The following is a 25363-nucleotide window of genomic DNA, read 5'->3' as shown; positions in this document are numbered from 1 at the left end:
ATTTCCTCGGATTGTATTTGATTTCACCTCTATGCTTCCAACAGTAATTCTCTCCAAAGGCAGTTCCTCCAAAGCCTCTGCTGACTTTCTTTCCTCAGTTCCGTCTGGCACAAAGTAGAAGCCTGGCAGTTTCTCCATCTCTAGCCTGAAAATCAAGAGCCTCCAGTTTCTTAAAAATCCTTTCTTTTGTGGAATTGAATTCCTCTAACTTAATGTCCCATTTTGATATGTTAGCTTCTCTAACATGGGCTAATGCAGCATAACGCTTGTGCAGGGAATGGAATCCATGCGTAAGTTATGTGTTAGCCAGCGAGCCTTCTGCGGGAGCACAGCCCAGGATCACCTGGTACCTGGCCAGGCTACAGTACCAATGGGCTTAAATGGAACAATGTGGCTTCATTATACTTGATTCTCATTCAAATGGTGATCTAGTCCCATTGTGTCCAGTGAGAGGCAGAGATGGTTTACTTTTTACAGATTCAGGGACTTGTTTGGGGTCTGTCCCTAAAAATGGTCTAAAACTTGCATCGTTTGTTCCGCTCCTCCTCTCCATGGCCCATAATATAGGGTCTTTTTCAAAACCTAAGTAGTGTCAGCCATGTATGGCAAGGGTTTTCTGAACAACTCCTATGGAAACTTGCATGAGCTGGACCAAAATGCTGCTGACATCCATATTGATGGCTATATTCATTTCCTTTGGCCACTGTAATGAATTACCACAAATTTAGTGGCTGAAACAACATAAATTTGTTCTCTTACTGTTCTGGAAATCAGAAGTACAAAATCAGTTTTACTGGGCTAAAGCCAAGGTATTGGCAGGGCTGCTTTTTCCTGGAGCCTCTGAGGGGAGCAACTGTTTCTTGGACTTTTTCAACTTCTAGTGGTCATTGGTATTCTTTGGCTTGTGGCCCCTTCGTCCATCTTCCTCCACTCTATCCTTATTTCCACCATAACATCACCTCTTCCATAGTCTTTTCTCCTTCTTCCCTCCTCTTATAAGGACACTCATGATCACACTCAGGGTCCACCCAGATAATCCAGGATAACATCTCTATCTCAAAATGCTTAACTTAATCACATCTGCAGAGTTTCTTCTGCCATAGAAGGCAATATTCATAGACTCTAGGTATTAGGACATGAACATCTTTGGGGGACATTATTCAGCCTACCACATTGGCTTTTTACCTATATTTATGTGAAAAGCAAGATAATTGTTATATTTTCTGTAATTTACTTTCACATGCTTTAGTTTAGATAGTATCATGAGAATGTGTATGTGTAATTTAGTTTATACTGTAGGGATGCAGAAGTAACATTTGAAATACCATAATCAGTGGTACTGGCCTGTGCTTCAATTCTTACTATCTGAATTTGCTCCAGAGGGATGAGAAAAACAATTTACCCTTGGGAAAATAAGAGGTAGTCAAGATCTGTCATAGATAGAAATGTCATGCAGGTACTTCACCCCTTGCATGGATGGGAATGAGAGTCAGCCAAATACTTTTGGAAGAGCACCCTAATTCTAGAACTCATTCAGAACAGGTGCCTCCTACCCCCATCCCATAATGAAGAGTCCCTTCACTGATCTGACTAAAAGGTTAATTGATCCAATCATGAGAATATGGGTATATTTGTCTCAGAGAAATAATTTTATGCAAAGAGCTTATCAAAGTGCTTTAAAAAAAAAAGACAATTGGAACTTGGACCATGCTTTAGCGCCTTCTTGGTAATGAGTAGCTGAATATCGGGTACAATTCTCTCTGAAACTTGGTTTAATTAAAAATATGACCCCTGATAGCAAGGTTGTCTAGGAGGAAGCAAGTAACTCCTGCCAATTTCTAATCTTTAGAGGCTACCAATAGTCACCATAAAGAACCTGACAAATCTAAATGTTGGAATTGACCTTGCTCAGCTCACAACAGGCACGGCCAAATGTGCTCAATTTGGGCATATGTTCCCCCTAATCATTTCGTTAAACTTTTTTGTCTCTGCTTCCAGTTTTCTGTTTCTGTCTTCTAGCAGATGTTAACATGGTTGAACAATTAGCACAAATATTCCCAAAGAATCTCAGCAACGGTCAAGCCACTTAACTGGACTGTTTGATTGCTTGGTGGACACGTGTGTTGCTGTTCCGGTCTTCCATCTGATTGCAGGATCTGGTCCCATTTTCCAATAATAAGGTTGTTCTTAATATAAACGTTAGAATTAAATACATCGATAGGTCATAGTGCAAAGCCCATCATGGCTTCTAGGGGTCTTGCCAGCTCAACTCAGTTGTACATGTTTAAATTTTTCTGCTTAAATAGCCTTTTGTAAAACCTGCCAAGTTTCATGAAAATCTTGTATGGCATGTGGATATCCCTGCAGCACACATGATAGGATACAAAGAGACAAGGTCAGCTTTATGGCAGTTGCCTCGGCTAGAGACGGAGGACTCTGGAATGCTCCCTTTCCTGGCCACCTGCACAGTGTAGGCTCCTGGTTTCCCTCCTGCCATTGTCAGCTTGTTTGTCACTTCTCTAGAGTCTGTCTCTGAACCCTTGGTGCCCTCAAGGTGGATGTCTGCCATGGTCCTTCCTTTTGTTTTAGTATTATCCTCTGTAGTATTGTCCACTACCATGGCATCAGTGGTGACCTTCTGAGGATAATCTCTACTTCTCTAGCCCCAGTCTCACCCTAGTCTCTATGCTCTGGCCCTAACTTTATATCTGCTTTCCAGAACTTTCCACCTGTTAGCCAAGTCAGAACCAAATCTATCAAGTATAGACATTCTCTTCAGGCAAGCCTGCTTTGCTTTCTGCCTTTTTCCCTCTCTGACTCCTCTCCCAGTGCCCAGGTTTGGGATTCTCTTTATGTTCTGATCTTCATGTCCTCTCTGTGTCCCTCCCAGTGTCCTCATCTCATCTGTGGACCAGTTCTAGCCCACCAAACACATCCAAGGGGTCTTGTCTGACCCACTCTCATCCCAATCACAAGTAAAACCCCCACATCAGCCCACACCTCTGTGGTATATGTCTCCTCGCGGGTTTGGGTGCACACATCTTTCTGTCCTTAAATTCTCAAAGTAGAGGCACTTCATCTTAATTGTCTTTCTACCTCCTAAGGTACCTGTTTCAGGTCCCTGCATTTCAGACCTAGCTAGATGGAGTGGATATGGAGGCTGGCTACCTTTTTGGTAGAAGCAGGAGGTAGCAGCTCCAGCTGTCAAAATGAATGTGTCTTGACTGTCACACTTCTGGTGTGAATGCTGGTAAAGATGATGTTTACTTTATATCATCACTCTATGATTCTGGGGGAAGAAAAACTTATTTAGACTGTATGTGACATGTTTAATTTTACCAAAAAGAAGATACCAATGAGACTTTCAGCCAGGTCTATCCTTAGGCCCAGGGTATGATATTTCCTGTCAGTAGGTTTGGTGACAGCTGTTAACTCCTGTGGTGCACCAAAGAACAGACCAAAAGGTGAATGCCCCCCACCCCCCACTTTATCCCATGGTCTTCTGTGGCCACACCAGTGACTTCTAAGCCAACATAAGCACACTGCCTGCTATGCCAACAGTCCCCAGCCATCCTGGCTCTTCAATTGCTGCTCCTCCCATGGAGAAATTATGGAGGCATCATTGACACTGACATCAAAAATCCATAATGGAAATTCTGCTTTTAAATGCTTATATTTGAGATGTGAATTTTGGACCTGTGCCTCTGTATTGGCCTCCTGCTTTTATTACCTATCAAAAGGATTATAACTACTGAGAAACAGTGACATTCTAGAAACTGATTTCCTCTACCAGGAATTAAAAGCACAAAAAGGACTAACAACTAACTGATTGCTTTCTCAGAGAATGTCTTTCACCAGAGGGTTCACAACATTAGTTCTTCTATGTGTCTCTTTCTGGATATGATATGGGAGTTAAAGAAGTCATATCTAGAGACCCATGAATTCTTTGAGTAAAAGCAGGGTAAGCTTATTTCACTTCTCATAATGTCCTCCAGGTTGATTTATATTGTTCCTTATGGCATGAATTTCCTCCAATTTGGGGAGGCTGAATAATATTCTATTGTGTGGATATTTCACATTTTCTTAATCCATTTGTGCTTTGATGGGCATTTAGGTTGTTTCATATCTTGGCTGTTGGAATAGTGCCACAGTGAACACAGGAGTACTAAGTGAAACAAGCCAGCCACAGAAGGACAAATACTGCATGATCACCCAGGGTTAGATGACCGAATAGTCAAAGTCATAGAGGCAGAGTAAAATAGGTAGCTGCCAGGGGTGAAGAGGGGGAAATGAAATGTTGTTCGATGGAAATAAGGTCTCAGTTATGGAAGATGAGTAAGTTCTAAATATGTGCGGCATAACATACTGCCTATAGTTAGCAATACTGTACCGTACACTTCAAAGATTGTTAAGGTAGGTCTCACGTTAAGTATTCTTACCACAATAAAAAAAATTAAAACAAAGGCTGAAAATAATAAATTTGTTTTTCAAAATATAGAAATGATAAGGCTATCCAAATATATTTTTAAAACAAAATAAAGAAAATTACATTAATTGGAAAAAGCTGGGGGGATAAAAGTACAATAGGGCCTACTTCCTATAGACAGTTCTCAGTCTCTTTCATTTATATGCCTTGTTTTCCTTTCTCATTGCTTCCAACTCAACATGATAGAAACTATTCCTAATGATTCAGATGCTAGTTTCAAAGGGGCAGAGCTTACACATATATGGCAACTTTCCTCTTGATTTTTCCCTGCAAAACTCCTCTAAACTGTCTTCTTAAGCAGTTCAATGACAACCTAACAATCAACCTTACTCTACCACAGAACACACAGATGCGGTTGGCATCTCTCAGGCCAAGAAACAGAATTGAAGCAATATGAAAACATCCACAAACTCATAGTCTCCTATAAAAGCATATGTTTCAAGAAATTCAGTTATTGATAAAGTTAACTCAAGTTTTAATTGCATCACACTTGCTTCAAGGATAAAGCAAGAAAACATGCAAGGGCCAGTAAAAGAGACAAACATATGTATAATGAAATAATATTCACAAGTCTTTATATGCCTAAACTTGTGCTCACAGTGAAGTAGAAAATAGCATAAAAGGAGTGGCGGCAGCAGAAAAATTCATAAGTAGACAGATTTCAGTTCAGAATGAAGAAGGAAAGCCTACCAATTATAGCTATAGAATAAGCCTTTCAAAGCACAATGAAATGGAAATGCTAGCACAAGTATGGGAAAGTACAAGAATGTTCTCTGCAGCATATCTAAGCAGATATATAAAATTGTCACATTCAGGTAATGAAGTACTATGAAACTGCTAAAAAGTATAGTAAATCTTTATGTATTGATTTGGAGGCCCATTCATGCTCTATTTACTGAGAGGGGGAGCAAGTTGGGAAAATAACGTATAAAATTATTTTAAAGGCTGTTGCACTGTATATGTGTGTGTTTATACATCTAGTTGAAAATATGGAAGCTACACATCAAACTGCAAACACTGACAATCTCTGTAGGGTAGGACTGCCGGGAAAAGTAGAAGACTTTCAGAAGTTTACATGATTATGAGGTATTTGGATTTGACAGTTTTCTTTTGAAAAAGGAACAAAGCTTCTCGAATTTGCTACAAGGCTACTAGGAAACATATAAGACAGGTACAAAGTTTCCATTCCCTGGAGTGTCTAAGCAGAGTGTAAATGGCCAGATGCCCTTTAGGATGTTGTAGAATAGCTTTTTGTGTTGGATTGGAGAGGAATTAGTAGAAACCCATTCTAATTCAAAATATCACAGGCATGCCTTTAGCAATCGCTTTCTCTTTGGCATCATGAATATTGCTTTCTGTTCACTAGATCTTTTCCATTGGCATACAATATAAGTACATACACACATACATACAATCTCTCCCATTTTTAGGAAAAACTTCCTTAGGGCACCCGGGTGGCACAGCCTCCAACTCTTGGTTTCAGCTCAGGTCATGATCTCAAGGTCATGATATCAGGGGTCATAAGATAGCAGCAGAGACTGCTTAAGTGTCTCTTTCCCTCTCCCTCTGCTGCTCCTCCATCCCTCTCTGTGTCTCAAATAAATATATTTTTAATTTATTTGACACAGAGTGAGTACAAGCAGGAAGAGTGGCAGGCAGAGGGAGAGGGAGAAGCAGGCTCCCTGTTGAGCATGGAGCCCAGTGTGGTACTTGATCCCAGGACCTCAGGATCATGACCTGAGCTGAAGGCAGATGCTCAACTGACTGAGCCACACAGGCACCCCTTCTCTCTCAAATAATTCTTTAAAAAGAAACTTCTTAATCACACATATCACTCTATTGCTCAATCTCTACGGACCTCATTTTCAAAAGTATTGCCAATTGTGCTCTGTTTTCATTTTCTTTCTCATCATTGTCTCTGTTTTATACTTTTTATTATAAAGTAATTTCAAACATACAGAAAATTATGATAATAATACAAATATATCACATATTCCCTTCACCCCCATTCATCAATTGTTAAGATTTTTTCCAGGTTTTATTCTGTGAGCGTGGTGTGTCTGTGTGTTCTGTGTGCATACATGTGATTCTTGTCAAGGTCACAATGACGATGTTGTCAAATCTAGTGACCACTTTTCACCTTTCAAACAATCAACAGCAATGAAACTAGATGACCATGCCCCCCTTGAGATAATTCTTCACTTGGCTTCTAGGAACCACTTCCTCTTGATACTCTGCCTACTTTTCAGTCTCCTTTGCTGTATCCTCTTTGTCATACAAACCGCCAACTGATGGAGTTGTATGCCCAGTCCTTGGATATCTTCTCTGTCTACATTTACTCATTACATATTTCCATTTATGCTCAAGACTTTAAAAACTATCTATATATTATTAAACCAAATTAGTATCTCTTGTGTTGATCTCTTCTCTGAACTGTAGATTTCTATCCCCAGATATCTATTTAACAGCCCCACTGAAGATTTAGCCTCATGTGTCCAAATTGAAATTTCACATTATTTGAATTGATTTCCTCCATACTTGGCCATCCTCATCTTCCTATAGTCTCTCTCAGGTCAGAAAATGGCAACCCCATCCTTCTAGTTGCTCAAGTCAAAAATCGTAGTCATCCTTGACTCTTCTCTTACACCCTACATCCAACCCTGAATCCAACCACCCCTTCCCATTTCTACCATTACCATGCTCAGCTAAACCACCACCATCTCTCACCTGCACTTTGGCAATATCTTCCCATTTTAATTCTTGGTCTTAATACCCTCCCCCCCCAGTCTATTTGCTGCATGCTGCTGGAACCATCTTTTTAAAAGATGATTTATATCAGGTTGTTCCTCTGTACAAAGCCTCTGATGGGAGGGAGGAAAAAAAAAGCCTCTGATGGCTTCTTATCTCATTCATGACTCACTGAAGTCTTGTCATTGTCCTAATACTGATGTTCCTTGAGTATGCCAGGCCTGGATTCTTACTCCAAATTCCTAATTAAGAAACCCAAAATTCCTCCTACCCACTGCCTAAGCTTCTATCCCACTTTTTAGAAAAGGTTTATTTGTTTTAGAGACAGAGTACACACGAGCAGAGAGTGGGAGAGAGGGAAAGAATCTCAGGCAGACTTCCCACTGAGAATGGGGCCTAATGAGGGGTCCAATCCCAAGACCCAAGATCATGACCTGAGCCAAAATCAAGAGTCGACCACTTAACAGACTGAACCACCCAAGTGCCTCCTACCCCACTTTTTAACATGGAGAATGGAATATCAAGGGCTAGGAATGCAGGGTGAAGAAGGACAAAAGACATGGCCCAAAAGAAAGTGTTTTGGACAAAATAAGCAAAAGCAGGTGGTAAAGAGATTCTCTCAGTGGGAGATGTGTTGCCCTGAGTCCTCTGTTCCTTCTATTCATACTTTAGAACTTACCATCAATACAGCCGGTTACTCTGGGGAACTGTATGTTTTCCACATTGGCTGACATTATTAGGATTTACTTCCAGTTTATGATTTCATCAACAAAGTAAAAAGAGTTAGCCCTGAGGACTTTTTGCTTCCTCTTGTCAAGGCTGGTTGCAATGTCATTGTATCATGCAATGGTAAATTATGTAGTGGTGAATTATAAATACACATTCTATGGCTCAGAAGGAATGGGCTCATTTTGGTGTGTAAGAGAAGGCTTCTGGAGGAAGTGTTATGTAATATGAGCCCTGACATAGAAATAAGAGTGAGCCTGCTTCCTTGATGGTTAGTAATGTTGAGCAACTTTTCATCTACTTGCTAGTTATTTGTATATGTTCTTTGGGAAAATGTTCATTGAGGACTTTTGTTTATTTTTTAATTCCATTATTTCATTTTTATTTGCTATTGAATTGTATAAATTCTTTCTATATTTATGGCATTAACCACTTATCAAATGTATGATTTGCAATTTTTTTCTAATTCTGTAGGATGTCTTTTCATCTTGTTGATCATTTCTTTTCCTCTGAAAAATCAATTATTTTCAGATTTGTTTTTTCATTATTGTTTAGTAACTGGTAAATTTTTTTATTCAGTTCTTAATCTTAATTCCAGTGTAGTTAACATATAGTGTTCTATTAGCTTCAGGTGTGCAATATAGTGATTGAACAATTCTATACATTACTCAGTGCTCATCAGGGAAATGCAAATCAAAACCACAATAAGATATTGCCTCATATTTGTTAGAATATCTGTAATCAATAAGATAAGAGATAACAAATCCTGGCAAGGAACTAGAGAAAAGGGACTCCTCATCCATTGTTGGTGGGATTGCAAATTGGCACAACCACTGTGAAAAACAGTAGGGAGTTTCCTTTAAAAATTAAAAAAATGGAAGTACACAATCCAGAAATTCCACTTCTGGGAACATATCCATAGAAAACAAAGCAAAATGTCAAAGAGATATCTGCACCTCCATGTACATGGAGGCATTGTTTTTAACAGCCAAGACATGAAAATTTTGAATGCCCATCAATTGATAAATGAATAAAGAAGTTGTGTTATATACATGTATTAATCATCCATAAAAAAGGAAATCCTGCCGTTAGTGACAACAGTGATGGTTTCTGAGGGCATTATGCTAAGTGAAATAAGCCAGAAAGAGAAAAATAAATACTGTATTTTTTCACTTTATGTGAAACCTTAAAAAAATAGGGAAAAAAAACCTTGGAGAAACCAGATTTGTGATTACTAGAGGCAAGGAGTAAAGGTACAGAGATTGAATAAACATGGTCAAAAGGTGTAAACATCTAGTTACAAGAGAAATAAGTACTAAGGATGTAATATACAACATGATGATCACAGTTAATACTGCTCTATGATATATTTGAAAGGTCTTAAGAGGGTAAATCCTGAATTCTCATCACAAGGAAAAATCTTTTATGTCTTTTTCATTTATTTTTTATATCTATATGAGATGATGGATTTTAACTACAGTAATTGCAGTATTCATGCATGTAAGTAAAGTCATTATACTGTATACTTTCAACATAAAAAAAAAGTGAGCCTACTTAAGCAGGGAGTGAAAGAGATCTCTCCAAAAAGAAGGAAAGCATACATAGAAGCACTGGGGCCAAGGTACACAGGAACCAAAGGCTTTCAGAGCTGTGAGGTTGAGAAGATTTAAGATTGGATGTCCAGACCTTATGGAGTCATGCTAACTTGTGAAGCTGTCTCTTTGGGTATATGCTAAAAACTCTTTAGGTTTATTTTCTTGATATATAAATATATAAAGGTTTTTTAAATTACAGAACAGAGGTACCTGGGTGGCTCAGTTGATTAAGCACCTGCCTCCAGCTCAGATCATGATTGTAGGATCCTGGGATCAAGCCCTACCTTGTGCTCCCTGCTCAGGAGTGAGTCTGTTTCTCTCTCTCTGCCCTTCCCCCTGTTCATGCTCTCTCACTCTCAAATAAATAAATAAAATCTCTTTAAAAATAATAAAATTATAGAACAGATTTTGAATAATATAGTCACATCCACACCTTTTCTATGGATGAGGGTTTTGCTTATTAAGAAGTACATTCTAGAATGTTTTCTAATAGCCAAGAGAAGTCAGGACCTTCTTTTACTGGACTTTGGCCGGGAAGTCAGGCAACAAGCAGTATGTCTGTCACATACATGTCCTAAACCTCATAGGTTCACCTATAATGTTTTCAGCATATGGTTAACATAGACTGAGGAGAGAGAAGAAAGAGAGAAAGTCAAAGGCAAGAGGAAGATCCCACCTGTGTTTTCTCCAAAAGCATGATGAAAACATGTCTCTAGGGTGAAGATGTTTTATAGTTGTACACAGTACAGCTATAAAACACAGTTCAGCATGGTTCAATAGCTTAAACTGAGTTGGTAGATATGCAACCTGATTTATGTGTCTGGCATCAACTGTGCCAGAATGTTTCTCATCACATGTTTCTACTTTCAGATACAGGCAACTAGATATAAATCCTTTCCGAGGAAGTTAAATTTATGTGAACTAGATTATAAAACCTAGATTTTCAAATATCATTTGTAATTGCCTAGATTCCTAAATAGCCTCCCTCGTTCAGTCTCGGTCCTGCTACCGTCTGTTCTCAGCCCACCAGTCACAGTTATTCTTTTACAAAATAAGTCAGACCAAATCACAGTGTTGGTTAAAACCCACAAACAACTCCCCACTTGACTCTGAATAAGAGCTAACATCCTTACAAGGGCCTATCTGGCTAGACATGAGCTGGACCGGCTCCAACCCTCTGCTGTTATCTTCCTGACCTCACCTCCAGCCACATAGCAGGTCCCTTTACTCTTCTTTTGAACTTGCCTGCCACCTTTCTAGAACCACAGGAAGGTGCCAGGCAAGTTCAGGGCTTTTGCACAAGCTCTTCTATCTGCCTCTGTTGCTCTTTCTTCAGAAATCCTCAAGAGTACCCCCTCACCTCCTTCAGATCTTTGCTCAAATGTTACCTTCTCACGATTTCATCCCACTTAACACTTCATCACATCCCCTTACCCTGCTCTCCCTTTCTTTGCCATACCAGTTTCATCTTCAAACATACTATATAACTTATTTACTATGTTAATTGCCAATAAAATGCAATTCCCATGAGTCAAGAATCTTTGTCTTATTTGCTTATGATATACCCCAAGCACCTAGAACAGAGCCGGGAATATTTATGTATGCTTAATAAATATTTATTGAATGAATTGCCACAATATAATTTTATATAACTAGCTAGGACTAAGTATTGGAGTCAGTATCCCTAATTTTGAGCAGAAGGAATATCTATTTTAAAACATATATAAACTTACTTTCCTTATATGCAGAACAGAAACAGATCCTATTTGAAGGACATGCTAGTATTACTTATCTCACAATCCTGGCAAAGAGTGCGTGTGCACTATTATTTAAGTATATATGTAGCAGGAAAACACAGCAAATGTGTTTACTTCACAAAATTACCATAGTAAGGTAAATCAAGAAGAACAGACTGAGGTCTGTGGAAGAATTATTTCTTTCTGAAACTGGCATAATAATCACAATGGGAACTATTGACTCATCAGATTTCACTTTTCAAAACCAACAGAAGCCAGTTGGAGAATTTTCAGAAGGCTAGTATTCTAATACATTAAAAATCTATTTTCTCCTTTGAAATTTAAGAGCCACTATTTAAAGGCACAATTACATATGCCAATAAATAGTCTTTTTTTTTTTTAATTTTTATTTATTTATGATAGTCACAGAGAGAGAGAGAGAGAGAGAGAGGCAGAGACACAGGCAGAGGGAGAAGCAGGCTCCATGCACCGGGAGCCCGATGTGGGATTCGATCCCGGGTCTCCAGGATCGCGCCCTGGGCCAAAGGCAGGCGCCAAACCGCTGCGCCACCCAGGGATCCCCCAATAAATAGTCTTAACAAAAAAGTTCACTGTCTTTACACTGATAAAGAGAAATTGATAATGAATGTATTAGTATTCTTAAAATGTCATCTCTACAAATACAAACTCATAGGAAAATCTATTTTCAAAGTTAAAACTTCCTGGTAAAAATTACTTCCTGGTAAAGGTGTGAAAATGTAACAACTAGATAGCATACGTCTCTCATTTATTTCTAACTTGATTATTAACTTAAAAGGATCAAGGGAAATGTAATGATATTGCCATGATTGTCTGATCTGGTGACAGGTAATGATGAATTAAATTTTTTCCTCTTTACCTCCTTAATCTATTAATGTAAGTCTTTAAAGTTAGGACCTAGATCAAATCAATCAAGAATTATTGAATATATACTCTGATTACCACCAGGCAGATCCCACTGAGCATTCAAAAGAACCACCAGATACAATGCCTTAGGTTCATTTGTATCAAACAAATACATTTACTTTGATAGCATCCACTGTGATCCTGTTGTACTGTGATAAAAGATAATTTGGGCACAAAGATCTACTTTCAAGAAAGCCAAATACAGTATTTCAAGTAAACTTCTACCTGTTAGTCCAATCAAGCATACCAACTTGTAAGAGTAAGGTATTCTCACTATTAAACACTAGGACTTAAAAAAGAAAAAGAATTTATCATTTCACAAGTTTAGAATTCTCTTAGTAATGAAATTCAATACTTGTTTATTGAATCAAAGAACGTATAAACGAATCATGTTGTGGGTCAACAATTTGATTATAGGTGGAACTTTACCATCATCCATCATACATCTACCTTCATACCTCCATTCAACCATTCATTACCTTGTTCATTCATTATACAAATATTTATTAAGTGTCTACTGTATTCCAGACACTCTGTTAGGTGTTGGGGAATTAGACACAGATGAAAGAAGCTAAGTCCCTGCTTTCCAAAAAAAATTTTTTTTAATCCAAAGAAGATAAGCAAAAAGATATATATATATTTTCAGATGGTGATAGTGCTATGAAAACAATAAAAAGGAACAATATTATAGATTGAGAATGGGATGATGAGTCTCCCAGAAATGATAAAAAAAAATACTATTCCACAAAATTAAAAATTCTGACAAATTAGGCAAAAGACATAAAAAAGAATCTACACTAGCTACATGATAGTAAAACTGCATACCACCAAATAAAAGGAGAAAGCATTAAAAGTCACAGAGACAAGGACAAATTATCATTAAAGGAATAGTTAGAATGATAGGTAACTTCTCAAGAGCAACAATTAGGACCAATTGATGGGAAAAATCTTCCTGCCCTGAGAGAAAAAGCTGCGTACCTAGAATTCTATACTCAGAAAAATATCATTTAAGAAGAGATTAAGGAGAAAGAAATATAGTTTTGGGGGCACCCGAGTGGCTCAGTTGGTTAAGCATCTGATTCTTGATTTCAGCTCGGGTCATGATCTCAGTGTTGAGGGATGAATCCCCACATTGGGCTCTGCACTCAGTGTGGAGTCAGCTTGAGATTCTTTCTCTCCCTTTTCCTCTGCCCATCCCCACTGTACCCCCTCTCTCTAATAAATAAATAAATATTTTAAAAAAAGAAAAGAGATATAGTTTCAAGCAAACAAAAATGGAGAGGTTGCTCTGGTGGTTCTTTAACCAAAGGAAATTCTGAAGAATCCACATCAGGCAGAGGGAGAGTGGTTCCAGTCTGAGGTGAAAGATGGATTGGGTAGAAAGTACTAAATAAGTGAATAAATCTAAATAAACAGTGATTATATATTTTTAAAAAACATGATCTAGGGGAATTGAAAAATTTTAAATATAAAACAATAACGATAGGGTAGAGGCAGATGGAATTAAGGTGTTCAAAATGATTGTAAGAACCAGACAGGTAAAATGGGTATTTCCTAAGGTAAATGATAATATCTTTAAATGTAAATATTGAAAAAGAGGGAGAAAAATGAGTAGATTCCAAACAAGTAAAGGGAAAATATAATGGTTAAAAATGAGTAAGTATCAAAAAGGGGAAGAAAAGATTTTCAAAAAGGAACATAGAACATGAGGGACAAATGGCCCAAAGTTAGATGGTAGAAATAAATTATAAAAGTTCACTAATTACAAAATTGTAGCTGAACTAAAAATGCTTCTGACAAAAGACAAACATTGTCAGACTGGAGTTTTAAAAATCCAAATACATGTTGCTTAAAAGAAACACGTAAAGTAAAAGGATACAAAAAGGCAGAAGTAAAAGGATAAAGGTAGAACATAAGCAAAATTTAACCAAAGAATAGTAACTATATTCATTTCAGGTATTGGAGGCTTTAAGGCCAAAGGCATTACTACCCAGTGTCTTAAAAAAAGTCACCATTGTGGGCAGCTCTGGTGGTTCAGCAATTTAGTGCCACCTGCAGCCTGGGGTGTGATCCCGGAGACCCTGGATCAAATCCCACTTCAGGCTCCCTGCATGGAGCCTGCTTCTCCCTCTGCCTGTGTCTCTGCCCCCCCCCCCCCTCTCTCTCTCTCTCTCTCTCTATGAATAAATAAATAAGTCATCATTGCCAATTTTCTATTCTTTATTCCCCTTTCTCCTTTTTCTTTCTAATTCTCTTTCCATTTCTCTCCATATCAATACTCTTTGCTCCTCTCATTCAGTTTCACTTTCCTAGGACAGAACACATACCCATTGTGCCCATGATTCCTACTCATATGATGTAAGAAGCAGTTTTGAAGAACTGGTGATTGAAGAATTGGTCACAAAATGAAAGAAAGATTATTCTGGGGTTATCTTTATCGCCTATCAGTTTGAGCCACAAATACCCACAAACTCCATACTCTTGGCTTTGTTAGAGCTTCTCTGCTTATGAACAGGTAATTACCTCATTTTCTGTCATATATTTAAAATTAGAAGTCCTATCTGCAACTAGATAAGCAAAGGTACTGATAATTTAAAAAGCCAATAATTGTAAAGTCCTTCAGATGTTTGTAAAAGCATAAAAAGTGTTTGATTACTTATCAGTTGGCCTTAACTGACTTGTCAAAGGTTTGCAGTACAAAAGAGTGGGTCCTTCAACCAACAATCCAGAAGGGACTTAATAAGCCTTTGTGTGTGGGGCAGAGTGGTTATTACAGCCTCACCCTGAAGCCACACTTGCCAGCCCAGAGCCTGCTGTAATTTCTAGTCTTAGGCCTGGCCATTGATTTCAAAAGGTCACTACATCCAATCCCTGGCTTCTGACAGAACAGCACCCAGGGGAAAAGAAGAGCTTTTTAGTGCCTCTCTCTTTTAAAAAATTTAGATTATCATGGTAAAAGACCTTACTACATAGATCTCCTGTCTGGAAGGGCCACCTTTTAATTTCAAGATGCAAAAAAAAATTTTTTTGAGTGGCACATCTGAAAGTCTCAAACGGATCATTTCCTCTTTCTGACATCTACCCGGACTTGATTACTACATGTCACACAATGACTTCAGGGAGGCACATGAGAAGCAGGGGTGAGTGGCTTTGGATACATTACTTAACATCTGTGTATAGAACACATGGAATATAAAGAATGTAATATGGTCCTGGTTCTCTCCCTGAGCTCAAAGCCCTGAAGAATAAAGTTACCTCTTTCTTGAAAGAAGGAGAAAAATATATACTAGTAATTTACTTCTAACCAAGCATTGATGGGTGGGAAAAAGATAAAATACCTTTTATAAATTTTCAACAGTGAAATTCATATGCTAAAAAGATGGTGACAGCAAGGTATTAATTTATTCATGTCCTTCATTCAGCTTAGTTTTGTACGGACAGTATCTGTTACAAGAATGAAAAGGAATAAATATATAACATTTAAATCTTTATTTATTGAATGATATGAATGGATGGGTGGGAAGAGGAGAGGGACAGAGGGAAAGGAAGACACAAAGGGAAAAAGGAAAAAGTCAGAACAATCTGAAATGACAGCATGCTTGCTGTAATTATAAATGATGTACTATTATAACATGAGTACCTTTAGCAGCATATAACTGCTCAAATGAAGTCATTCACATAATTTTCAAATATTTGGTGCTAACTTAATCTTTTTTTTTTTTTTTTTTTTAATATTCGGCATCAGACCATGACATCGGACATTTATCTTTATTGCCTAGTGTTCGGTCTTTTGATTTTTCTTTGGAACTAGGGAGACCATAGTAAAGCTTGGGGAAGGATATACCATTTACTATGGAAAAAGTGACTTAAAAATTATTTTTTCAGGATGCCTGGGTGGCTCAGTTGTTGAGCATCTGCCTTTGGCTCAGGGCGTGACCCCAGGGACCTAGGATTAAGTCCCACATCGGGCTCCCTCCAGGGAGCCTGCTATCCCTGTACCACCCATCTCTGCCTCTCTCTGTGTCTCTCATGAATAAATAAATTAAAAAATATGTTTTTCCTTTGGGGTTTATGGCAGTATAGGAGTAGTCACTAGTCATTGCATAGGGCTTTATTCATGGCAAAGATGGAATATATAGAAGCTGGCAATAATGATTCAAGACCACTAAACTGAGATCCTAAAATCTCCATTCCAGTTCTGATTTGGGGAATAGGAAGGCTATTTACATACAAAATTTTAATAATGAAACTGAGAAAGGAAAATACTGTACCATATCCTCAGATTCATACTCAGAAATAAAATAAATAAATAAAACAAACAAAACATCCTTTTTTCTAACTAGCTTGAAAGTATGAAAACCACTTGGCCCAGGAGGAAAATGAAAGCATGAAGCAGTAAATGAGAAATGCAAATGGTCTCAGAGCCAGCTGGGTAAAAAATAATAAAAGGTATAAAGGTATAATACAGGTATAAGAGGATGCCTTCAATGTCTGAAAACTAGGTTTGTGGATTTTGATTACCAGGATTGACTTTGAGTCACAGCCCTCCCCCACCAGAAGCAATCTGGCAGGTGTAATCCCAAAACACTGAACAATTTCGAGGTCAAGGTACCTCTCATGTGCTTCTGATGACTCCTTTCTATGTAGGGAAACCACTGTGGGAGTTTGAAAATTACAGTACAGGAAAAGTATTAGAAGCTAATTCAAAGATGGTTTCTGGTTTAAGCACACATACAATCTATGTTATGCTATTAACTATATTCTTTATTGTTTCAATTTAATTTTTAAGTCATGTTCAGGTTGAATGTGGTGATTTACTATTACTGGGCTGGTTTGTTTTTTGGTTTTTATGCTGTTGTTTGTGGTCAGGAAGGAGAAAGAAATTTTTAAGTTGAAACACTAGAAAGTCACCATATTAAAATATGTGTGTGCATATATTGTTCTTTTTAGTAGTATTAACACCATCATACAGGTTATGAGTTTGGAAGACTAGAAAAACCTCCTGTCAATATCTCTGCAGGTATTTGCGACCTGGTGTTTATCAAATCTACTCCCAAATTTTATTAGGTCTCATTCTCCCCCCCTTGAGTCAGTTTAATTTCAACAAATAAATCATTTCTATTTGGCTGTTACATGGGGGCAATTTTTCCATTCTGTAATAGGTCCACTCTAACCAAATATCTAGTCAAATGGTTTCTGGAAACACTTTTAAAGTGATCAGGGATATAGGTAGGAGCCAAACAGAAGGCTGCTAGGTTCTATGTGAGATTTCCACCACAGTATGCTCACATTCTTTATGGTATGCTCTCTTTCTTTCCCTTTCTTTCTTTCTTTCTTTCTTTCTTTCTTTCTTTCTTTCTTTCTTTCTTTCTTTCTCCTTCTTCCTTTCTTTCTTTCTTTCTTTCTTTCTTTCTTTCTTTCTTTCTTTCTTTCTTTCTTTCTTTCTTTCTTTTTCTTTCTTTCTTTCTTTCTTTCTTTCTTTCTTTCTTTCTTTCTTTCTTTCTTTCTTTCTTTCTTTTCTTCTCTCTCTCTCTCTCTCTCTGTCTCTCTCTCTCTCTTTGAAAAGGCAGAGGGATAAGCAGGCTCCTGATGGGGAGCCTGATGCCAGCATTCAATCCCAGGACCCTGGGATCACACCCTGAACTCAACCACTGAGCCACTCAGGCGCCCCTGCTCACATTCTTCCAAGCTTTAGCCTTTCTGATGAAGGGATTTCAGAAGGTGGCAAAAGTACTTGCTGCAGTGAAAATGGTGCTGGGGGTTTTTAGAACTACAGTTACTTTGATGCAGCTGAAACAAACAAAAATGTACCTAAGAAATGACATTAACCCTAAACATTGAGCCAAGAATCTTAAAAGGTTCTGGGTTGTACACTGAGCTTCTAGTCAGAGAGCTTTGGAGGGAGAAGCCATTTTTTTTTCAGCTGTCTTCATGCTCAGCCCTGCCAGCTGGGTTAACTCACCCACCATCAGACCTCTCTGGTCTCAGATGCTATTGGAGTCCTGGGTAATCAACACTGACCTTTCCCTTATTCCTCACGGGATCCTAATTATTGGGTCCTCTTTATTCTTCACATCAGCTCTGTGGGCCAGCCTCCCTCCTCTGACGCCATGTCTCCCAATCTTGAAATCTCAGCTTCAGGATCCAGGTGACCCATGTCCTCTCGCTCTTGGCTTTGTCACAGACAGGAATGAGCATTTCCTGTTCCTTTCCTGGTCCTGCAAAACCCAAAGTCTCCTCCAGCTCTGTGGCTGGTAACCAGCCTGTCTACTCAAGACAGGTTTCTAAATCATCTGCTAGTGCTCCTGATGCTGTGTGAAATAAGAAGGTATCAAGGCTCTAAGGTTTTCTTTTGAAGTTAGGATAAAAGGAATGATGAATCTGAACCCAGCCTTTGTAAGCCTGGGTAACATTGCCCCACAGTACCAGGACAGTGTGAGGCATCCTGGAAGTTGCCATGGAGACCACTCTTGTCTTCCATTTGCTTCTGGAAGCACCAATATACTTCAGAACAACAAACAACTTTAAATTTGCCATCCTTCCTAGAAACAGGTTAAATTAGGTGTGGCGTTAATACCAGCTAGCTCTTCACCAAACCTCTTCTGGTTCTTCTTCCTGGACACACAGCTAGATAGCCTTTCCATGATGCTAGTCCTAGCCAGTAAAATGGGGCAGAGGTGACATGTGTCAATGCCTGACCAAGGCTTTGGAGAAGTAGGTGTGCCTCTTTCACACTCTCCCTATCTGCCTGCTGGGTATCAGTGGTGTAGAGGCCGAGCACAAGGAGGAAGCATCAATGGGAGATGAAATTCTCTGAAATTTAAAATGAAAGAACATTGCTCACTGAAAAGGAACACCTACATTGGCCTGTTAAGCAAGCACAAATCTCTATTGTGTTTGAGCCATTATTCCTTTTGGGTTTTATTTGGTACTGCAGCTAGGCCTACACTAACTCCTGCAACCAATATTTTATGTTTTAGAGCACTGAATCATTTGAATGCCAGAATTCTGGGACTTCATCCTGGAAAATACAAGAGGGACTAGTGGAAAGGGAGGTAGAAAGGAAGGAACAATAATGTGAATAACTACAGACATTTACTGCACCTATAACTATGTGCCAAGCCCTGTGTTAAATGTGTTACACATAGTCTCATTAAGTTTCATTTATTCCTCATGCCAACTTTAGGTAATAGTACTATTACTATCCCTATTACTCAAATAGTGAAAACTGAGGCCAGGTTTTGGTCCTCAGGAAGCCATGATTCAAATCTGTTGACTCCATGGCCCAAAGTACTGGACACTTTGCACAATTTTATTTTCACAATACCTTGTAAAATAGGCTGTCTTATCTCTATTATTTTAAAGATGAAAAAGCTAAGGTTCATGGCTTTATCCAAGCTTACACAACTAGCAAGACTCAGGCCAAAGCTCATTTCTTTCTATCATGCCTTGAATTCAGAATATAGAGGAGAGAGGTCATTTGGATTGAGTTTCCCTCCGTTTCTGGGTCCCTGTCATCTTAGAGGTTAATCCTTTAGCTCTTAGACTATGTGACCACTGTAATCATTGCTATTTACCCGCTTTGGAGATATTGGGATTTCTGCCAGATAATGTTCACCAGATTCCCCCAGCATATCACTGAGGCTATTCTTCACACTGGGTTGGCCTACATATCCGTGAACCCATCCTTTGCCACAGCCTGACTGCAGGGACAGTTCCTTCAGCCAGGGGATCAGTCATGTTCATGCCTAAATGCAGAATGGAAGCCAGTGGCATGGAAGCACACATTTTAATGAATAAAGGAGTAAAAGTAGAGCCCAGTCCACAAATCTACCTCAGAAACTCCTGAAGTCAAGGAGGGCCCTCAGGAATCTTATTTTTATAAATACCTCTTGATCCTCTGAGAAAAAGTACTACAGGAATGTCAGGGCTGATCAGGGCACTGGAACTGACTTCAACAAAGATGGAGAGAAGGAACCCTTTCATCACACCCCTCCTGGCCCCTAGAGGGGCTAGTTGACATAGCAAGTAATCCTTCAAGACCCCACTCCATTTCTTCTCCCTCCTGACTTAACCTGGAGGATTACTGGCATATCTATAGTCCATATTTAGGGGGATGCTCACTGTTCACAGTGGGATAAGATGGTAGCATCACATAACCTCCTGACCTAGTCCATGAACCCGAAGGACCAAGGCCAAAGAGCCATAGTCCATATTCATCCACTTAATCAATAGACATCTGTAGTTGAGAGAAAGCACTGGAGGTCCTGAAGGAACCAGGGCTTCTCTGCAGGGCAGAGCCAGCTGAGTCACAGTGTGAACTACAGAGAAAATGCAGAAAACTGCCATAGTGCCCAAGGGGAGTGAGCCCATTATGCTTTTATGTTTCCCAGGACCAAGGCTGCCACAGCAACAGCCCTGTGTGGTCCCAGAGCTTCAGGAGAGGCAGAAAGAGAGAGTTGCCAGAAAATCACATTCTACCCTATGGAGAATCAGGAGGAGGGGCATGAGTAGGGCAGCACCCACATTCCTTGTAGTCACGTGCATTCATTCTACAGATGGTAGACAGAGTCTTTTCTGATATCTGTCTGATCATGTCATCCTTCTCTGACTTTCAATTGCTCTTGAGATTAAGTCTAACCTCCTTATTGTGGCCTACTATAAACCCAATATATTCCATGTGCCTCTCCTCCATATTCTCTGGAGCTCAGAGTGTAATTATTTTATGGCCTATAAACTCCATGACTAAAATCATGTCTCTTCACCCGCCATTTTATATTGCAATTAGGTTATTTGCCTGACATAGATGGTACTTAACCAGTATTGGTGGTTAGTTGGTTGGTTGGTTGGTTGGTTGGTTGGCTGATTGATGAGTGACTACCTAAAGACACAATATTCTAGCAACAAAGTTAGGGAGGTGCTGGAACAAACCACTTATGTGATTGTTACCCAAGCGCTTCTTTTTTGCCATGGTTGGGACAGCATGAGAGACAAGGCACAGGTCACACACCAGTATTATAGCAGCAAGGGCTTCCATCAAAGACTTACCAACAGATAAGTCAACAGAAGTGTTTTGCTATTTCAAATGGGTTTTAGAAAGATATGGGAAATAGGTCAACAAATGAACATAAGAAATTACATTTCACTCATCACGTAGCCTTAAAATGACTTGGAGGAACACCATAAGCTTGATTTTTCAGTTCCCATCCTTTTACAGTGATAGTACAACCCAGGGTCAAGAAAATGAGGTGGCAGTCCTGAGTAAAATAGGTTTTCCCTGTTCCCAACAGGATGCCAGGTGATCCAGTATGTCTAGAGAGGTTTTATGAGACAGCCAGTGGCCAGGGCTCACTGACAAATAGGATCAGACCACAGCCCTCAGTGGAAGAAAAGCTGATCTCATTTCTGCTAGCACTGGATATGTGACAGTTTTAATTTTGGTTCTTTCCCTATCGTGGTAGGCTTCCCAGCAGAGTCTCACTCAAGATAGATTTTGAGTATAACATACCCTGGAGGGCATAAGAAAGGATGAACAATGAGGAAGGCAGGGCACCAGTCAGAGTTGGTGAGGATTAAGTGCAATCCACAGTGCTGCTTGGGAAATAAGGAAGTATCTCCCAGATAATAAAAAGGAAAATGCTGCATGTGATGTGATGAGTTCTGGGTGTTACATGCAGCTGATGAACTATTGAACACTACATCTGACACTAATGACGTACTATATGTTGGCTAATTGAATTTAATTTTTTTTTAAAGGGGAAAAAATTTAAAAAAGAAAAACGCTGGCACTGAATTTAACACAGTGGCAATAAGGATCTACCAGTGCATTTAGGCTGAGCTCCTGTTGGTGGAAGGACCAGTGGTCTAACATGGGTTCTCTACTTAAGCGAACTCATGCAACGGCATCTATAGAGCGTCACCATTTTTTAACTATAGAATTTTAAGATTAAGGATGAGAGTGATGTTATTTACAAAGAAGCAGGGTTTTGTTGGATTTTCCAGTGCTGGTACATCAGCAACATGGTAACTGTCAGGCCTTCCCTTGGATACTCAGCCCCACAGATGAGCAACTGTTATTTAAAGGACCTGCCGTGGAAGACTTAGACATTGTGTGATAGATGGAAAGATTTAACACAGATTCAGTGAGTTTTGCTCTTGACTAAGCTCATTTTCTGCACAGGAGTAGGTGGTTTATTTTCAACACAGGATTTTCACAATTATTAACTTACACTCTACTGTCTTCTACTTAATAAGAAATTCTATTTGAAATTTAGTTTCAAAAAATTTTTGAACATTTCCACTTTTTAAGAGTCAGCATCAATTATCTAGGGGATGAACTACCCAGTTTTGAAGCGCAACCATGGTAAAAACAATAGAAGTTTATTTGGGAGAAAATAGAATGAGAATGAGCCAGTACAAAATAAAAACTAAAAATCAATAAATCAACCTATGAGATGTATAAGAGGAAATTGTTTGAAATTACATGGCAACCTTTAGATGCCAAACTTTGTCTCCTGAGACATGGGGCACCCTGGTGGTCCCACCTTGCTGCATAAGCTTATTACTATTGAGACAAACCACAGAATATGAGTAGCTGTGAATTCCAATAACACCAACTCAGGACCTCGAGCCAGAGTTCTCACCCTGGATGCTCAGAAGAATCACCTGGGTGGGGGGTGGGGTGGGGGCGGGGCTTTCAGACTTCAAGTACTACACCAGAGATTCAGATCTAATTCTTCCAGGGGAGGTCATCAGTATTATTCATAAAGTTCCCTGGGCAGTTCAACTATGAGCTAAGACTAGGAAGCCTGGGGCTAAGAGCAGACAATACAGGTGAGGAAGATAAGAGACAGAGACAGACACAGGGAAAGAACACGCAGCTGGGCATAAATTCTCCACTCAGCTCAGAGATTGGCAAGAACAACAAACCCACCATCACAGTTAAATGTCTCGCCGAGCAATTTATGTAATGTCTAGTGTTCATGACACTAATGTGCTTAGAGCATTTTTACACTTCTGGGTTGTGTCTCTAAGTTCTGGAGGTCATTTTAACTGCTAAGCTTAGATTAAATTCATTTCATAACAGTCATGTTTGATATTATCCACAACCTCTTTTCTCATCATTCTGGAGAATTGAGAGGTGACTCAAGCGCAATCACATCCACTTACTTTAATTCCTTGTAATCCGTAGCCAGGGGGTCCAGGAGGGCCAGGCAGGCCTTTCTGCCCAATATCTCCCTGTTGGAAGATGAAGCGAAATTGAAGAGAAGTGTGAGAGGATTCAGGAAGAAATAATGTATTTCTGCTCTTGGCTTCCTTCTAACTAGGGTCTGATCAAGACTAACGTCTATGTGCCCATAAAGCTAGATCATAGTTTATATAAAGCAGTGCTTTTCCCCAAATTTTAAGCCGCAGAACCCTTGGAAAAATCTTATGCATAATCCAAATATAAGTAAAAAGGCAAGGCAGGGCTACTTGGCCTAAGCCGAAGTGTTGGCCTGGTAGCCTTGTCTGCTTGGGCTTCTTTAGCTGCTCTACCACCAGCCCCTAGAACACCAGGGGTGTGAAGACCACTCACACATAATTCTGTGTAGCCTCTAATATGTTTCTCCACTTCAGTGTCAAGTGCTATTCACTAGGGTTGCAGTTAAAGTTTCAGTGGATCAGTATTGAATTTTTAAGAAAATAGATAAATGAAGCAAAAAGTACATCATTTCCCAGTATGTGTTTTTTACAACATAAGTTAACCCCATGTTTATTGAGGAAAGACTTCTGCGGTCAAATGAGATTGGAAAGTGTTCTACACCACGGTGTGTGCCTCTCCTTGGAGACCCCTAGAACACACAGGCATACCTTATTTTATTGTTCTTCACTGTTATGTTTCCTAGATACTGCTCGTTTTACAGATTGAAGGTTTATGGCCACCCTGTGTTAGGCGAGGTCATCAGAGCCATTTTTCCAATAGCATTTGCTAACTTCCTGTCTCTGTGTCACATTTTGATAATTCTTACAATATTTCAGGCTTTTTCATTATATTTATTATGTTGATATCTGATCAGTAATCTCTAATGTCACTATCATAATTGTTTTAGGGCACCCTGAACCACACCCGTATAAGACAACAAATGTAATCACAAATGTTGTATGCAATCTGATTGTTCCACCAACTGGGGTGTTTCCCTGTCTCTCACCCTCTCCTCAGGCCTCCCTACTTCCTACAACAATACTGAAATTAGACCAATTTAATAACCCTACAATGGCCTCTAAGTGTTCAAGTGAAATGGAGAGTCACACATCTCTCACTTTAAATTAAGAGCTAGGATCCCTGGGTGGCGCAGCGGTTTGGCGCCTGCCTTTGGCCCAGGGCGCGATCCTGGAGACCCGGGATCGAATCCCACATCAGGCTTCCGGTGCATGGAGCCTGCTTCTCCCTCTGCCTATGTCTCTGCCTCTCTCTTTCTCTCTCTGTGACTATCATAAATAAATAAAAAATTTTAAAAAAAATAAATTAAGAGCTAGAAGTGATTAAACTTAGTGAGGAAGGTATGTCAAAAACCAAGGCAGGGATGCCTGGGTGGCTCAGCAGTTGAGCGTCTGCCTTCAGCTCAGGGCATGATCCCGGGGTCTGGGATAGAGTCCTGCATCAGGCTCCCTGTGAGGAGCCTACTTCTCCCTCTGCCTGTGTCTCTGCCTCTCTCTGTCTCTCATTAATAAATAAATAAAATCTTAAAAAAAAAAAAAATAAAAAAGCCAGGACAGGCCAAAAGCTAGGCCTCTTACACTGAACAGTTAGCCAAGTTGCAAATGCAAAGGAAAAGCTCTCGAGGGAAATTAAAAGTGCCACTTCAGTGAATTGATGAAGCATAAGAAAGCAGAAGAGCCCTACTGCTGAGATGGAGAACATTTTAGTGCTCTGGGTAGCTCAAACCAGCCATAACATTCCCTTAAGCCAAAATCTAATCCAGAGCAAGCCCCTCACTCCCTTTGATCCTATGAAGGCTGAGAGAGGTGAGAAAGCTGCAGAAGCAGGCTTGAAGCCAGCAGGGTTTGGTGCATGGGGAAAGACATCCTCTCTTGTAACATAAAGGTGCATGGTGAAGCAGCAAGTGCTGATGGAGCTGTCAGAA

The 25363-nt window shown here is 39.4% G+C and overlaps 1 protein-coding gene and 1 long non-coding RNA gene across 4 annotated transcripts in view; one reads left to right on the top strand and one right to left on the bottom strand.

Moving 5' to 3' along the window:
• The window catches only part of COL28A1 (collagen type XXVIII alpha 1 chain), a 161424-nt gene that overhangs the window by 33431 nt on the left and 102630 nt on the right, over positions 1–25363 (bottom strand). For both annotated transcript variants that reach the window (XM_077856802.1, XM_077856804.1), the window contains one exon: positions 23406–23474. In XM_077856802.1, the coding sequence (XP_077712928.1) occupies positions 23406–23474 (69 nt within the window). The remainder of the gene's footprint in view (positions 1–23405; positions 23475–25363) is intronic.
• The window catches only part of LOC144288859 (uncharacterized), a 171596-nt gene that overhangs the window by 58732 nt on the left and 87501 nt on the right, over positions 1–25363 (top strand). The gene's annotated exons all lie outside the window — the stretch shown is intronic.

The sequence above is a fragment of the Canis aureus genome, chromosome 18 (assembly GCF_053574225.1).
Source record: "Canis aureus isolate CA01 chromosome 18, VMU_Caureus_v.1.0, whole genome shotgun sequence".
NCBI classification, from domain to species: Eukaryota; Metazoa; Chordata; class Mammalia; order Carnivora; family Canidae; genus Canis; species Canis aureus.
Note: the sequence above shows the minus strand (reverse complement) of the source record. Positions and strands in the feature narration are given on the sequence as shown.